A 17,288-nucleotide genomic window follows, 5' to 3' on the forward strand; every position below is an offset into this window, starting at 1 on the left:
TTTGGCGGTATGCAACATTGATTGACGTGTGCGTTTCCCAATAAAACATAGGTTTATCTGTTAACACCCAATAAAATTACGAATTCGTGAATGTAGGCGGGATGTGTTGTAGCAAGTCTTGTAACACCAAATGTTTGATTGACTTGGCAGGATTTGGGGCTAAAGGACGTAGGAGTCACTCCGCGGGGCAGGAAACGCGACTTGAGTTTTAGGGTTGTTTTAAATAAAAAAATAGTGCACGATGTTTTCTCGAATTGCTAGACCTGCCCTTTCTCTCAGTAGAAGCTTCTCCACGTCTGCACAGGTAAGTGACGATGTCACCTTCATAGTGATATCACCGGCCGACGGTGTTTGGAGTGGTGCGTGTTTGAAGAGTAACACGTTATGCAATTTTGCCATCTGAACTGATGAATGTTACCAGTCCAGAGTAGTCTCCAGTAGCGACACCTGTAATACTACGGTCGGAAGACGAATTCGCCTGCTGGATGTCAAAGGGCCTCATGGTTGATCCAGTCAAATGAAAGGCAATGTGCTGGCGTCTTAGCATCTAGCTGATAACCAAGTATTATTGTAAGAGACGGATAGGTATGAAATAATGTACCTCATCAGTGCTCAGTCGCATCTAACCAGCAATTTTAACCCTTTAAACCGTAGGTGTGTTATTGCCATGTGGGGCGCCAGGTGAGGTCATGACCTCATATCGTAGTGAATTCCTTGTGCCAATTTTAACTTGTTTATTTGCCAAAATCTAGATTCCATTGAACTTGTCTTAAGAGTTTTCATGGGTGTTTGACGCTGTCGTCAGCTGCTGAACAGTTCGAAACCTACTGGCCCTGTATCGAATAAAAGTTACTCGTGTATTATGATCATACCGTACATCCTTAAAAGGGATTGCATATGGGTTATAGGCTTTCCAATTTATCCTTTTCGTTGTTTAAATTTTTTTGAAATTGTCCACAGTTTAGTGAAACCCACCTAGCAATTATTAAAGACAAAATAGCCTTGTCAGAAATATGCCTTTGCAGACATATTATTTCTTCCTGGCTTAAGAAATGTCATTAGTTTTTATAATGTTGAAGATGAAACTACAGCTTTACGTAATTTAGCAGAGCTTCTGGTTGGTGAAGTTTACCTGCTTAATGCTTTATATCCCTTTATGATTTTCTCTTTACAGAAAGATGCAAAAGTAGCAGTTCTAGGGGCATCTGGTGGTATTGGTCAGCCTCTTTCCTTACTGCTGAAGAATAGCCCACTGGTGAGCCAGTTGTCTCTATATGATATTGCGCACACCCCTGGTGTAGCTGCAGACCTTAGTCACATCGAGACAAGAGCACATGTCACAGGTAAGAAAAGGGATTTTGATATACACTGGAATGAGTGAGCTGTTAACAGATGTTCTACTGTGGAAAATCATGTTTTCTAATTAAATTTTTTTTACAAAAAACTTGTTGACTTTCATAGACTATTTACATCAAAAGCCTTGCCTTGATTTTTTTTTTTTAAGTGCTTATGTGGTCTGTGCTTTTACAGTGAATGGAATGGCAATCAACTACATTTTTTTTTTCCCATACACTGTCTTTCATTCTGCAGGCTATATTGGTCCTGAACAGCTGGGTGATGCTTTGAAAGGCTGTGAGGTGGTTGTGATTCCTGCAGGTGTCCCAAGAAAACCAGGTGAGCTTATGTCAAGCCAAAGTTTCTTTTAAGTGTGACACCTGCCTCCTCTCGAATTTTATTATAATGAATTGTATCTTTCTCTCTCAGTAGTTATTATTCAGTGCACAGATTCATTTACATTCTTAATATTGAGTATAAACTCATATTGAAATAACAATCTCACTGGTCATATGTAATACACGGGGTCCTCGGGTTATGACACAGTTCTATTCGTACAACAGTGATGTAACCCGAATTTTGGTGTAAGTTGAAACACACCCTAGCCTAAGTCACTTACCTATCCTAACACATTTGCAAAATCATAATCTAGAACATGAAAGCCTCAGAAAAAGGAAAAGGACATAAATGTACTGTACTGTACTGACAGAAAAAATGAGTATAAAAAAATTCCTTACCTTTATTCCTACTGATCTCTTTACAATGTCTAATTTCACTTCCATCCTGATGGCTTTCCTCTTCTTCGAAGCACTACCATCTGAAGACCTGATTTTCGTTTAGGAGTCATGATAAGGGCCACAAAGTCGCCAAACAATGTCACACAAACGGAACACTTCCTCTGCGTGCAACAAAACTAGTTTGCCAACTCCCTCACTCATATACTGCGTATTCTTCCGCTCTGCACAACCAAACTAGTTCACCCACGTAGTCTGTAAGTACAACGCTAATGGCATAAGCTAAAACACTCATGCCTCAATTTTTTTTTTAAGCTTTCATGGGAGTGAGCATTGTATGTTGAGATGTTGTAACCCGAGGACTCCCTGTATACGTTTTTTTGAAGGTTTTACCATTCAATATTACAGGTGATGTAGTGTTACAGAAAGCTTGCAGTACTTCATATCTTGTTGGCATTTAAGACATTTTTTTGAGAGACACCCTCCTTTCAACAGGAATTGTTAGCAGAGAGCCCAGTTTTTGACGTGCGCTGTTATTTTTCTAGCTTAGGGCCTCATTCTAGTATTATGAGGTTTCTCAGAACTGTGGTTTAACGTACAACACAGGATACAAAGTATTTGTTTTAAAAGAAATGTATCATAAATGCTATTGTTCTCCTCCAAGACTGATGGACCTTTTCCAGGCTACAAGTTAGTAAGTCATTATATTTTGCCAGTTGCAACAGAACAGATTAAAATATATATATATTGTTACTGTCCAATGACCACTAATTGTACTGGATGTTTGTTCATTTTTGTGTGTCTATTGTATTGGAAATTATAGTTTCCCTTAATACCTGCTGGCACTTCTGGACCAGACCTACACATAACTAGTTCTATAGCACAAATGTCTCTGCATAGTTGTAAATCAGTACATCCAAATTAGTTGACTGTGATGTATTATAAAGTATTAAATCTCCCAGGCCTTTCTTTTTAAAATTCACTTGTATTTCTCAAATTGTTCTTTAATATAAGATCATCTATATTGGATTCTGTCTATGTCTAATATTTTAGGAATGACCCGTGATGACCTTTTCAACACCAATGCCACTATTGTGGCCAACCTGTCTGATGCCTGTGCTCGTCACTGCCCAGAAGCAATGATCTGCATTATTTCCAACCCGGTTAGTAGTTTGGAAGTATGAATGAGGGTGTGTGTGTGTTCAGTATACAGCCGACTCTTCATTATCTGGGGGAGGATCAGCTAGTTTTGTAGATTAACTGTGAGATGACTTTTGTTTGTAAGTACAGGAGCTAAACAGTGCTAACTCATCATGTTTCACAGTATGGCAAGTAGTCTGCAATATTTGCACTGACGTTTGTCATTCTGAAATTGTTATGAGCAAATTATGACCTGTGGTGTTCAACCTTTAAAGTGTGAAGTTGTCAAAACCAAAAGATTATATGCAATATGCACCATTAAAAATAAAGCAATGAGTAAGGAAATATTTTTATATTTAAAAAAATTCTTAAGCAGTCGGGAATCAAAATCTATGAAGAATCCTTCAACAGTCTTGATAAGGTGGTAGGTACCCCTTTGGCTGTAATAGTTTTATACACAGAAAGTGTTGGGCGTAATGCACACTAAATTTAAATTTTTTATTTGTAAATCTTGTAATAGACGGTACTTTTGATTCACCTTCTAGCAGATTGATGTAATTTAAGCAACCTCATGAGATATGCAAAGCCTATATCAGAAAGATAGATTGTCTTAAAAGGTAATCGCCAAATGAAATGTACAATTCATCTTAACACTGGCACCAAAGGTAATTGCATACTTACTAATGGGCAAGTGATGGGATGTTGGATTTAATTGGACTAAATGTAGCCTTGCATGTCTATAAAACCAATAAAATTGTTAAAATTAATACTTACCAAAAGTATGGTGTTCTGATAGTGAACAGCATTTCCTGGGAACCTTTCCTTTCTTAACTAGCTAAATGTTGAAATTAGCTTCAAGTATCATTGGAGTTATTATAACATTCAACTAAAGTAATTACACCTTTGGACCTACTTGCATTTGTCAGACTTGCCAGAAACAATTTCATTTTACTCTGTATGTCTTACAATAATACTAAGCCTGGTCAAAAGATTGACAGCTAGGTCTTGGATTTTTCCCTTAGTGTGTGTTACTCAAGTTCTAAAATGCATTCCAAAACCAGTGCATTATGGGTATGATTAACTTCTTGTTCTCTAAAGCATTTCAAAGTGATCTTCTGGCTGACACACTGGTTCAGCAGATTAAGATGTAGCTGCTTGTTTTCGAGCAGATTGTTTCCTGTCTCTTAATGTAGTTTGCTGTATTTTTAAGATTCCTTAATAATGTCATCCTTGCATCCCTTCAGGTGAATTCAACCATTCCAATTACATCAGAGATTTTCAAAAAGCATGGCGTATACAACCCCAACCGAATCTTTGGCGTGACCACACTGGACATTGTTAGAGCAAACACCTTTGTCGCAGACCTGAAAGTAAGCATGTGGCCTTTTAGAATTTAATGTTATGTAGCAAATTTAGCTACACTTTAAATTACTGGCAGCAAGCAAGAGCTATCAGTCAGCATTTTCATTTTGCTTATGCTTATAGTGTGTTTTGTTTAAACTAAATGTAACATTCTGTACATATAAAAATGCTATCTATGATCAGACAGACCCCAAGGCTAATAATTACAGTTTTACAGCATGGCAAGATCCCATAATTGAATGGTTTATTTGTAGAATGTGGAAGAGATTATTTGCTTTTAAAGGTATTTACAACATGTCTTTCCAAATGCAGTGACTTAGATGGTGTGAGCATTAGTATAGAAATGATACAAATAGAAAGTTATGTCCAAAATAACCTTACTACTCTTTAGAGAGACAACAGTAGTACCTTTCATTTAAAATCCATTTGGATGTATCATGAGCCTGGCCTCTGATATAAGTGATATAAAGAGAAAGCATGACCTCTAGCAAAAATAGATTTGGATTGATGCCAAATGCTCTAATGTCACATGCTGTTTCGTTAAGGTAAGGGAGCTATGGTTACTTTAACTGGTTGCCAAGTCTGTTACTCAGATACATGTATATTTTTAAAACCATACATTTTACAATCTTAAAGTGCAAAAATTCTACCACAGTCTAAAAATTTTAGTCTGAATTATATATAGATTGGATATTCTTTACTTTAACCAGAGACAGCAATACATTGACACTGCATGTCCTAGTAGTTTTGTCTTGCAATTGTTTCTTCTTCTGCAGCTTGCATTGCTTGAATAGTCCTGGGTGGATACTTAATTGTTAGTTGAATGGTACCTTACTACTAAAGGGTAAAACAAATTAGTAATTTGTGTCCTGATGACCTCTTCAAAAACATAACTGTCGCTTCAGATTCACTTTTCACCAAATTGGAACAGTGTATAAAGAAAAATTGTGCTGTATGTACCTAGGTTTGTTTGCTTTTATGCAACATGTCACCACTTCTAAAACTTTTGTAAATAATATTATTGTATACTTTAAGATACTAAATACTGAAAGTTTGTTCATGTAATGTTTGAATTTCTGAGTGGATATTATAAATATAATCTTACCTGAAGTCCAGAATTTTCTGAGTTTGAATTCTTTTATATTCTTGAGGCAGCATACTAAATAATATGATGTAACGAAATGTAAGTTAAGAGTCTCTAGTTAGAATGATGCTAATTGCATTTTATTGATAACTGAAAAGAAACATTAAAATATCCTCTGCACCAAGAAGCACTTGAGTTTGTGCCATACCTTTTTTTTTTTTCTTCACTAAAATATTTCAGTGTTGCAATCCAAAGCTTCCATTTTTCAAATGGCCCAAAAAAAGGTAAAATAAAGGTGACTGTGTGAAATTAGCCTCATTAATAAATAAACAAGATAAATATTTGAATGTAATAGGTACATATTGTACCATTATATGTAATTGCACAGAGATGTTCTACAGAAACCATTTAGCACTGTTTTGTGTAATGTAATTTGAGATGTATGTACAGTGTCAAACGTAAAGGTTTCATTCAGCCAAAGGCAAGTTGAAGATTTGTTACAAAATAATAAGTAATAATAGGATTACTGTAGGTGTCTGTTTATTTGATTAAAACAAGCATATTTCTAAACTGACCATGCCAGGGGTTTTTAAGATATTTGGGAGTTTTTATATTTTAAATCCAAAAAGCATATGTATTGTCCTTCCATTGCAGGGCCTTGACCCAGCTCGAGTGAATGTACCTGTGGTTGGTGGGCATGCAGGGAAGACAATCATCCCACTGATTTCCCAGGTGAGTAGTTAGTAGACTCCCTGCTCAATATTTTCATATTCTGATATATAAACTTGTTGCTTTATGCTAATAGATGTGCCGTAACTACTGTGATCTAAAGTGACCCCCAGTCCAATATCCTTTCATTTTGGCCTCTTTTTTTTTTTTTTAATTTATTTTTCTAAATTTTTGTTCTAAGATGTACTTTTAGTTTGACTCAGCCACTGCACTTGGTTTGACGTAATAGTCACTGGTCAAAAAGGTCTCATCATTAGACATTAATGTACATGTTAAAAGATAATCTTATGACCAGCACTACAGATAACCCAATGAGGTAATTGTTGATTTTCCATATTCATACAGCTAACCAATTAAATGAATGCTTTTGGTTTTAAGTGCACTCCGAAAGTTGAATTTCCTCAAGACGCATTAGAAGCTTTAACAAACAGAATCCAGGAAGCTGGAACAGAAGTAGTGAAGGCCAAGGCTGGAGCAGGTCGGTGCAATTGGAAAACCTTTTCCGGGGTTTATTTTTTTGGGGGATTGTTTGGGGTGAGTGATTCCTACACTGGATATTTTTGGTGTGTTATTAATTATAAATAAATATGTTATAGTTAATTATGGAAACAGTGGCCAGCCTTGATAAACACAAGTTAACAGATTTTAAAATAAATTGGAGCAAACATGGCCAGTGGAGCTGTTAGAACAGAAGTGTACATGACAGGCAAGACAAGGATTTGCCGGTCCAGAGCTACATGAAAACCCATGCTAAGTCGTTCTAGCAAAGGTTCAACCATGGATTTTTTTTTTTTTGTGCAGTGCAGAATAGTGCATAGTTTAATACGTTTTGTAAGACAGATTTTCATTCCATTAACATAATGAAACACTTGTTAATCTTCAGCACTTGATCCTGTTTCCCTTTCCATGAATGCTGAAATGGCATTTGGGAATTTAGTTAACTACTACTATTCTATGTATTCATGAACATATGAAGTTATGATACAGATCACGTAATACTACTGTAAAAGAATATTATAAGGTATTAATTCTTGATTTAGCAAAATTCATCTGAATGAAAGGAAGTGCTTCCTGTTTGTCATTTATCAGTCTTTAAAGTGCTTCAGATATTTTAATGGTACACAATGGGAAGATACATTAAAAATGTGTTAATTTGTCTGAGTAGAGATTAAAAAAGAAAGCAGAAGCGCTCGGGAAAAATACTCCAGTAGTGGTAAACCGCAGCCCCCACCTCCCCTTTCTTAAGACCTTGCAGATATTGCCCAGAGTCTCCTGTCACCCTCTTGGCCGTGTTTTAATTGGCTTTAAACCATTTTCCATTTCTGTGGGTAGTGAAGTCATGACAGACCTTAAAATACAATTCATTGTGTGGGGAACTGCATTATTCATTTTCAGTGTCATTTTACTATTCCTTTTACACAGAACTTCACAGATCACGTCAAGAGTGTGAAATTTGCTGTGCACTCATTCTGATTACTTCCATTGTAGTGTAGCTTAACTAAAGTGCCAGTAATTCTGTATCTGTCTTCTGGCTGCATGGTGTTATAATGGGTTGCACTGCTGCCACATAAGAGTCCTGACCCAGGGTTAAGTCACATACCTGGACATTGTCTGTGTGGAGTTTGCACATTCTCCTCATTTTCCTGGACCTTCTCCAGCTTGTGTCCCACATCAATCAGTTTGTTTAATTGGCGATTCCAAATTGAGCTGAAGATGAATTTGGTTGTGTGTGTGAGTAGGTCCTTTGATGGGCTGGTGCCTTTTACAGGGCTGTCAAAAGTAAACTGCAGCCTCTTGTAACCCAGAAATGGATTATGCTTGCCTGGGTAAGCAATTGTAAGTCTCTTTATTTAAAAGAAAACCTCTTCAGCTTATCCCACTCCCATAATGGATGTGAATGCAAAAAGAGGCAAAAGTATTATATTGCACAATATCACATGATGACATTACAGTAAAATCAGTGCATATATTGTGTGATTTACTGTAACTTATTGTTGCCTTAAAATAACTTTTTATTTTTTCACGTGATTGCTCACACTACATGCTTGACATTTGCATGGCCTCTTTTGAATAAGAAGGCTTTACAGAACTGAATTCAAATGAAAATGTTATTTACAGATTAATTTAATAAAAACATATTCACTCTGTTTGACACACTCGGTGAAATTTGTTTCTTTACAGTACAAGCTCCTCAATTGTCAGCTGATCACTGGATGAAGCTTTAGAGCAGGGATGTTCAACTGACTTTATATTCTTATAATCTGGCATAACATCTTGAAAGGTTATGCAAATCAGCAATTACAATTTGCAGTCATGTTGGAGGCACCGTTGCCTCAGGAAGGGGGCTGATGTGTTTCTCAAACACCAATGGAGGTCTGTATAGAACTGCTTACATCTCATGATAAAGAAAGCTTCTTCCATTAGCAGCAGAAGTGGAAAACTCCAGCCAATAGACTCAAAGTTTTTCTGCTTCATGTATCTCTTCCTAGCTGTGACACTGCATAGAAGATGCATATGTTAATGTGGTTGTAATTCAACATTGTATGGCCAGAGAAACCGCAGTTTGGGTGGTATTTAGCCATGGAGAGCACTGTAATGAAGTACTCTCTGCAGTATTTAGGCTGCCTTTACATTTACAGTAATTAGCTTGTATCTGTATCTTAATTATTAAAGTTGTTGTGCTCTTCAGTTTTCATTTAACAATGAGCAAAATACTCATATTTGAGCTTTCAAATATTTGGGTACTTTTCTATTCTCGTGACGCAAATCAGTTGGGCCTCCCTCCTCACCCAGCGTGTCAAACAAACCTTCGTCAATTTCAACACATAGTCCCTCGCCTCCAATTTGTGTCCAATTTGACGTCCCACAAGCAAACTTCCCACATATAGTTGTTCCAGTCAACTATTGTTCCCGTCGCCATGTTTAATTGGTTTTCTCACCAGTACACTCGCGTTGGCTCCTTACACTACAAATAAATGGACCAAACCACAGTCGTGAATGGTAATCGGGAATTCTCCCGCCAGTTCCTTTGTCGGATGGTGACACTTGTATGGCAAGTTTTCCTGGAGTACCTCCACTTTATCCGGTCAGAGAAATATAATTTCATAGGGTGGTTTCAGGAACACTGCTTTTCAATAGGAAGAATACCTGTGTCCTGAAGAAAGGACACTGATGTCTCCTTGTTGGTTTGTAGTTCCCAAATTTTCATTGTTCTGGGTTACACTGCACCATCAAAGAGATAACACAAAAAGATTAGTGGCAAGGAAATGACTGTCAAGATGAGGTGCTGCGCATGCGTGACTCTCAGTGGAAGACCGTGGGGACGGTGGCCCCACCGATTTGTGTCACGGTAATAGAAAAGTACCGATATTTATTTGTTGTTAGATGATGAAAGTGAGCTTAGATCAGTATGGTTGTTAGAAGTCTATAAACTCGGCAGCAGTGAAAATGGAGGAGTAAACAGCAAACTGGATTATAGACCTGGGGGCAGGGTGTTGGTGGTCTTGAGGTCTTGGAAGTATTGCGACGACTAGAGTTGTAATACTTCACTCGACTCGCGATTCAGTTGGATTCATGATTTGATTCAAGATCGTTTTTCAGAGGTGCAGGTAAATGTTTTCTGTTTATAGTCTTGATTGCTGGCCTTGAGCAGTGTTTTGGTGTATTAAGCATACGCAGACCTTTGGCTTTGTGTGCAGAAGACACTGAAGTTGTCCACACCAGCTTACAAATGGCTTCCTGATGTTGCCAGTGTTTATGTTCATTCTAACATGTAGTTTTCCCTCCTTTGTCAGGATCTGCCACCTTGTCTATGGCCTATGCTGGAGCACGGTTTGCCTTCTCCTTACTGGACGCAATGAATGGAAAAGAAGGAGTGGTGGAGTGTTCATTTGTGAGATCTGAAGAAACGGAATCTCCTTACTTCTCTACACCTCTCCTGCTTGGGGTACGCCACATTGATGCTTACTGCTGTGTGTTAGAGACTGAAGAATGTGCTGTGCAGTGCCAAATGTGATCCTTTTGTGATTGTTTTAGCTGTCTTTACTAATTGCAGTGATTCTGCCATCTTTTAAAGAATTTACAGAAAAAAAGACAACCTCATGTAGATGCTTAATGATATAAGGGCACACTTTGCAGATTTATGCTTGTGGTTTGCAGAGAACACTCTGCATTGTTAAACCCCCATGTAAACATTTACTGGGATTCATGTTTTAATTATGATGCTTTTAGAGGTAAAAACAGAAACCCATCAGCAACAAATAGAAAACCAATGAATATCGTATATGAACTGTTTGTGGATTGGAAGGTCTGGGGTTTGATGGTATGGCAGCCATCTTTCTAGACTGGGGAAAAAAGAACAGTGTGTGCCTGGAGTGTGGGATTCTGTAATGTAATGCAGACTGTTATCCTTTTTAAGAATTTCTGCTTTATTTACGCAGCTCTTCCTGTGGTTCAGCTGTCTGTTGATACCAGTTGACGCTGCACATTCTGTTCTTGTGTTTGCCCAATTATGACTTTCCTTCAAGTCATAGAGAAAATTGATAGAATCCTTTTGCACTACACAAAGACCATTGTACGTGTACTGTTGCAATTTTGTTGTATTTGTTTAGTAAATAATGTATGTGGGGTTTTTTTTCCCGTTCCCTAGAAAAATGGAATTGAAAAGAACTTGGGACTGGGAAAATTGTCTCCATTTGAAGAAAAGTTGGTAGGAGAAGCGATGTCTGAACTGAAAGGCTCCATTAAGAAAGGAGAGGAGTTTGCAAAGAAGATGAACTAACAGCCACTTCCAAGCGAACAAATCTTTATGGAGGTATTGGGACAATATTTTTGTCACATGCACCTGCCACAGCAAGCAAATTACCACTGACGTCTTGTGTATGCCTGTCAGAACATAAATTATGTCCTTAATAAAAAAAAAAAAAAAAAAGTATGGATTGTTCGTTGTGAAAACCCACAGAATTGTGAATATTCTGTGACCCAATAATTCAATAATTTGGATGAGAAAATGGATGGCTGACTATTTATTCATAGTCATATTAAGCAGTTGATCTCTTGTTGTAAGCCTGCCAAGTATTAAATCAATTTAACTGAATTATGTACTTTTCTATTTAAAAAAAAATGACATGACAATCACACTCGTTTTCACTTTGTTTCCACTGAGCAATCCCCCCTACCTCAGTCACTTACGTAAAGGGACCAGTCTTGCTTTGTGTACCAAACTTTAAAAGCTTGCACAATGTTAAATAAAAGAGAGTGACATGGCAAATACCGCCTCAGACCTCCAGAAAACGGGGTTAGAGGCCCGGGCCTGGCATTTGCTGTGTTCATATGAATTTTCATCTGGCAAGTCAAAGACATACATAGAGCGCTGAATGGTGGCTGTGAAATGTGCCTGTGTGTATCATACCATAGTCTGGCTCACTAGTCCAGGGCTTCTCTGTGTGACCATAATTAGGATTCGGCACTCTCTTGAAATGGATAGATAACCTAAAGCAGTAGGTGGCAGATATTTAAGGGATTGCTGAGGATGTCAGATTTTCTCATTTCTGTGCTTTTATATTTCAGATTGTAGTATATGTATTTTAATATTTTTGATTCTGTAACCAAAGTGAGTGAAAATACTGAATGCTAGTCCAAGAAAGGTGTCTGCATCTTGAAGCCTTGCATTTAATTACTTCATTTGTGATTTAGTAGTTACAATCCAGATTCCATTTACATTTATTTGCATAGCAGATGCTTTTATCCAAGGCTACTTACAAAGGAGATCAACATAATCAAGTAAACATCAGTCTTGGGGCTGTTTGGGGAAACAAATGTGGCAGGACAAGGGTACAAAATTGATCATCACAAATGAAGAGTTCAGAACAAAGTACAAGGGAGTTACAATTCCTTGGTTACAAAACCTAACACCTATCCATTAGATAGAAAATCACAAAAAAAGAGGGTCTTCAAAGACCTTGAAGGAGTCAGCAACTCGTTCCACCATCCAGGAGCTTCACTTCAGAAGAGTCTGGACTGAGATTTGATACTATGCAGAGGTGGCATCATCAAATACTGTTCAACAACAGATCTGACTGGTTGAGAAGGACCATAGGACCTCACTGTGTCTGTCTGTGTGTGTGTGTGTGTGTGTAGGCAGACCTACGGACTTCTCTGTAGGTAAGCATCAAGGATATGAACTTAGTTTGGACCTCTTTAGGAAGCCAGTGTTGTGACCTGAAGAGAGGAGTGACATGTCTTAGCTGGTTGAACAGCAGAAATATTGAATTTTGAATCCTCTACAAAGGTTTGGTGACACAGTTGCCAGTGTTTGTGCCACTAGACGGTTGCAGTAGTCCAGACGTGACCGTATCAAAGACTGAACCAGGAATTCTGCTACATATTCTGTCTGGTACGGTTTAAACTTACTAGTGTTGTGCAGAGTAAATCTGTAAGTCCATGGGCCTGTAGCAATATGGTCCTTGAAGGGCAGCTGGTCATCGATCACAACCCAAAGGTCCAGTTAGCGATAGGGAGCCAAACTTAACAAATTTGAGGTGCTAAATAGATTAACAAGAAGATCCATCTTTGCCATGTTGTGCTGGAGATGGTGTACCTTCACCCAGTTTGCAATGTAAGCGAGACTTACTAGTTATACTAGTTGATACCGTGTGATCCTCTAGAGGAAATGACTGGTGTAGCTATATGTCGTCTGCATAGCACAGATGGGAAAAACCATAGGACTGGATGATAGAACCTAGCGAGGAGGTGTAGAGAGAGAAGAGGACAGGGCCCAGCACCGATTCTTCAGACACATCTGTGCTTGTGTGGTGTACCCTTGACAACTCTTCACACCAAGACACATGGTAGGATCTGCCCAAGAGGTAGGACTCAAACCATCTGAGGGAAGTCCCAGTGATGCCAAGGTCAGAAAGGGTGGTTGACTGTCACAGGCAGAGGAGATGTCTAGAATGATGAGCGCAGTGGTACAGCGACTGGAATGGAGGCTTGTGCGTGAGTGATGAGGACCCTGTCCGGCTCCCTACTCCTGGCGTCATGCTTGCCCCTCCCTTTCTCCTGTAACCTCTGTCTCGGATTAGTGTGAATATATCTCTTCTGCAAGCAAACTATAATTCTTACCGCGACGAGAGAAGTCGCAAAATAAACCGGAATGTTCAAACAAATTACACTGGTCAACAAGCATTTTGCTACTGGCATTCTTTCACCTGTACTTTAACAAATTTCACTTGCTGACTCCAAATCTGAAAAACATTTTTGTCCAGCACGCCCCATTTTTTAGTTATGATGTTCCAGATCCTGCACAACTAGGGTGACTGGACAGTAAAGGCAGCGCGTTTCAGCATTTAAGAAATAAGTTTGGTGTCAAGAAAAGTGAAGCCAAAATTAAGGAAGGTGTTTTTGTTGGCCCTGACATCCATGAACTGATGCTTGACGATGAGTTCAAAAGGAAACTGAAGCCCACTGAATCAGCACCCTCATTCATGCAGGTTGTCCAGAATTTTCTTGACCGTCACAGAGCAGAGAATTATGCTGAACTTGTGGAGAATATGCTGAAAGTATATTAGCTTACGGGAGCCAGAATGTTACTGAAGACGCATTTTTACATTCTCAGCTCGACTTTTTTACACCAAATCTAAGCGATGTCAGAGATAAGCATGGGGAAAGATTTCATCAATATACCAAGGTGATGGAAAACCGATATCAGGGAAAATATATTCCGAGCATGATGGGTGACTACTGTTGGCACATGCAAAGAGAGATGGATGTGCAGTACAAGTGCAAAAGCAATTGCCTCAGACAATTTTGAGCACACTGACCTCGCTTTTATATTGAGGTAAACTGACATAAACATGTTTTAAAGCTTCTCTGGTATCGTCTTCTGGTTTGATTTCAGAATAAACACATTTAAACAATTTTGATGGGACAGAGTTCAAACTCCAGATATTGTGTTTATATATTATATTAATATTCAAAAGTGTCTAAACGGTAATGATGTGTATCTGAAAAGTCTGGTGTGCTAGCTTAATTCCGATTACATATATGAAATCAGTGTAAAAAACTTAATAGAGAGCTGGTCTGCAGTTCCCAGTAGCACTGTAGACCAGTGTTATGGGAAAAAAAAACGATCTAAATCCGTTAGGTAGTTCTATTGTTCGCTAGTTAAGAGGATGTAAGATGCGGCCCAAGGCTGGTGTATGAGTGAGGAGGGCCTAAACCCCCTCAGTCCACCCTGTCTCTCTTGGATTCATGCAAATAAATCGGTACCACAAGTGAACTATGATTCTTGGCACGATGAGAGAGGTCGCTAAATCAACCGGAATGTTCAGGCAAATTACACGTATAGAAAAAAACCTGATCTAAATCTGATAAGTAGTTCTCTCTTGAAAAGCGGACAGATAGAGATATGCTGAATTTTATATATATAGAGATGTGTATTTTTTTTTTAATTTACCAGGGGCTAATATTATTAGTTGACTGGAGCTCCTTACTCTTGAACATGTTGTACACAATTGCTCAGGAGTAAAACATTTCTGCTGTATATCAGTTACTGATTGTCCTACTGACTGACTTTGGCTTTTGTTGATGGTCATTGCAAAATACAGTTTTACAGGAAACTGGGTTCTGTTGAATTTAAATGGGTAATTAGGAATAAGGTGATACAAATGGCAATGAAATTTACAAGCTTCACATATTGCAATAAATTAAATGTTTTTAATTTTGGGGTTGTTTTGTCTACAGATAAAGTTGAAGAACATAAGTATCAGTCATGTGTTTTGGAGGCTTCTTAAATGATCGGGGAGCAGTAGGGGGATAAATGTCCACTGATGCCAATGTAGATGTCAATCATTTAGGAAGGCAGGAGTGGGGGTCCCTCTTCAAAGTTCATAAATGGGAATGTACATTAGAATGAGTTATTGGGGAGACTTTATGGAAAGTGCCAGTACCATCTGGTTTAGGAACAACATACAGCAGAACTGTAAGGGTCTATAGAGAGTGGTGCGGTCGGCTGAGCGTATCACTGGGTGAGCACTTCTTAACTTCAGGGCACTTACATAGAATGGTGTCTGATCAGGGTAAAGAAAACTAACAGAGATACCAGCCATCCCAACAACGGCCCCTACTCTGTGCTGCGGTCAGGTAAACACTACTGCTGCCTAAAGCCCACTTCAGAGAGACTGACAAGGAGCTTCTTCGCACTGTCCAACAACATACTGTGTAAAGAAAGTGTCTAGAACTACATGGTGCCCTGTTGTTAACTCACTTCCATACATTAAAGTTGTTTATTATTTATTACATATTTATCATGCTATTTATCACTTTTGAATACTAATAAAGGCATGTATTATTGTTGTTGTCTCTTTATTTTCTTCTTAAAGGTACAGTTTCCTGGACCTTAGCAATTACTATTAAGCATTTCACTACATACTGTACGTATGTAAAATTTTTATTTGATGAGTAAAATGCGATTTTTGGTACTGTGAGGATGAAAAGAGGTAAATGTCAGTACTTGTTTGGTTTTCTCTTTGTAAATGTACTTCTCATAGATACAGGAAGGAAGACGCAGCCATCTAAAATGTAGACAACCAAGAAAAGAATTATTAGCATAGAGTAAGGTCCATGTGGATTTTAAAAGTTAAGTAACATAAACTGATGTCTTGTTTTGCCAGCAGAATGCTGTAAGGGAACTTTGAACCCTTGTGCTGCTTTGGTATAAAGAAACGGCCGTTCTAATGGATTTGGCAATGGGCAGACTGCACGCCACCTACTGATGGGATTCAAGACTTATGGCGTCAAAGTCACCAAGTTACATTGTTATGAGAGCTGTCACTGCTTCTGGTTTTGACCATTTGTGATTGTTTTGCAAATTTAAGGCATTCTGGATATTATAATATCGCTGTCAACAACGCTGTTCCAAGTTCTCTGTTGTGTTTGGGGTCCTTCTGAGGTGTGGTGGGCTGCAGTTCTGCACATCACCTGCATTCACTCTTAAAGAGAAAGGTGTCAAAGCGATTCTTCACAGTGATGCCATAAGGGATTTCTTTTTGCTTCCCAGTTGAAGGATCCAGAAATAACTTTTATGGAGATCCATGTCAGATTCCCTAAATAGTTATTACTAGATTTTAACAGATTTTTGAAACACCATTAGGTTCCTGATTTTAAAAGCACTCTTACTGCATACAGTCGCACAGGCTGAGTTCACGTTTCCCAGAATGAAATGGTTATGGTCTGTGATGAACCACGCGATCCAATAAAGTGCCATTACAGAAGCAGTGTGTTGAAGAGTGTTCCCTCTTCTATGCATGCTAAACTGAGAAGCAGTCCCCCTAACCCCTTGAATATTCTCCCTCCCTCTTCCATGCACTGTCATTGAAAACAAAGACAAAGTTGTTGGTGGGCTGTGCAGTCAGGGGGTATGACAACTGTACCCCAATATGGGTACAATATTTGCACCATTTAAAAAAAAAAAGCTGCATGGTATTATGAGGGTACAAATATTGTTGCCGTGCCAGTTATACAGTTGCCATACCTCCTGAGGGAACAACAAGAACAACTCAGTGCTTTATTTATACAAGTATGTCACTGCCATACTAATCTAATACTCCAGTTTCCAATACAAAGATTTCATTGTGAATTTGTATAATATTGTGATATTGTACTGCTGATTTACTGTACATGTCACATTTGTATTTATTTATAGGACATACAGCTTGTACAAGATGTGTTCTAGTTACTTCATACTGCTTCATGGAATTAAGACTTTCCATCCTAAATGAAAATCCAGCTGTACAGAATGCAGCAAGTTACAGCATGGATAAGGCAATCCCTTCGAATACCAGGGAACCTCAAAGAAAACAACAACAACAATAATAATAATAATAATAATAATAATAATAAATACA

General features: G+C 38.3%; 1 protein-coding gene across 1 annotated transcript; it reads left to right on the forward strand.

Annotated features, from left to right (window-relative positions):
• Nucleotides 1–133: 133 nt before the first annotated feature.
• On the forward strand, nucleotides 134–11,314 carry mdh2 (malate dehydrogenase 2, NAD (mitochondrial)). Its single transcript, XM_039756900.1, has 9 exons — nucleotides 134–304; nucleotides 1,175–1,343; nucleotides 1,591–1,674; nucleotides 3,123–3,232; nucleotides 4,454–4,579; nucleotides 6,310–6,387; nucleotides 6,763–6,862; nucleotides 10,179–10,330; nucleotides 11,033–11,314. Exons 1-9 carry the CDS (start codon nucleotides 242–244, stop codon nucleotides 11,162–11,164), a joined length of 1,014 nt encoding a protein of 337 aa, XP_039612834.1. The 5' UTR covers nucleotides 134–241; the 3' UTR covers nucleotides 11,165–11,314.
• Nucleotides 11,315–17,288: the final 5,974 nt, after the last annotated feature.

The sequence above is a fragment of the Polypterus senegalus genome, chromosome 6 (genome assembly GCF_016835505.1).
Source record: "Polypterus senegalus isolate Bchr_013 chromosome 6, ASM1683550v1, whole genome shotgun sequence".
Classification (NCBI taxonomy): Eukaryota; Metazoa; Chordata; class Cladistia; order Polypteriformes; family Polypteridae; genus Polypterus; species Polypterus senegalus.

Excerpts from the sequence above, each read along its gene's own strand:
- mdh2 (XM_039756900.1), top strand. The coding sequence starts at position 242 with ATGTTTTCTCGAATTGCTAGACCTGCCCTTTCTCTCAGTAGAAGCTTC. Across the intron at positions 1,344-1,590 it reads GACAAGAGCACATGTCACAG|GCTATATTGGTCCTGAACAG; the intron begins GTAAGAAAAGGG and ends TTCATTCTGCAG. Across the intron at positions 6,863-10,178 it reads GAAGGCCAAGGCTGGAGCAG|GATCTGCCACCTTGTCTATG; the intron begins GTCGGTGCAATT and ends CTCCTTTGTCAG.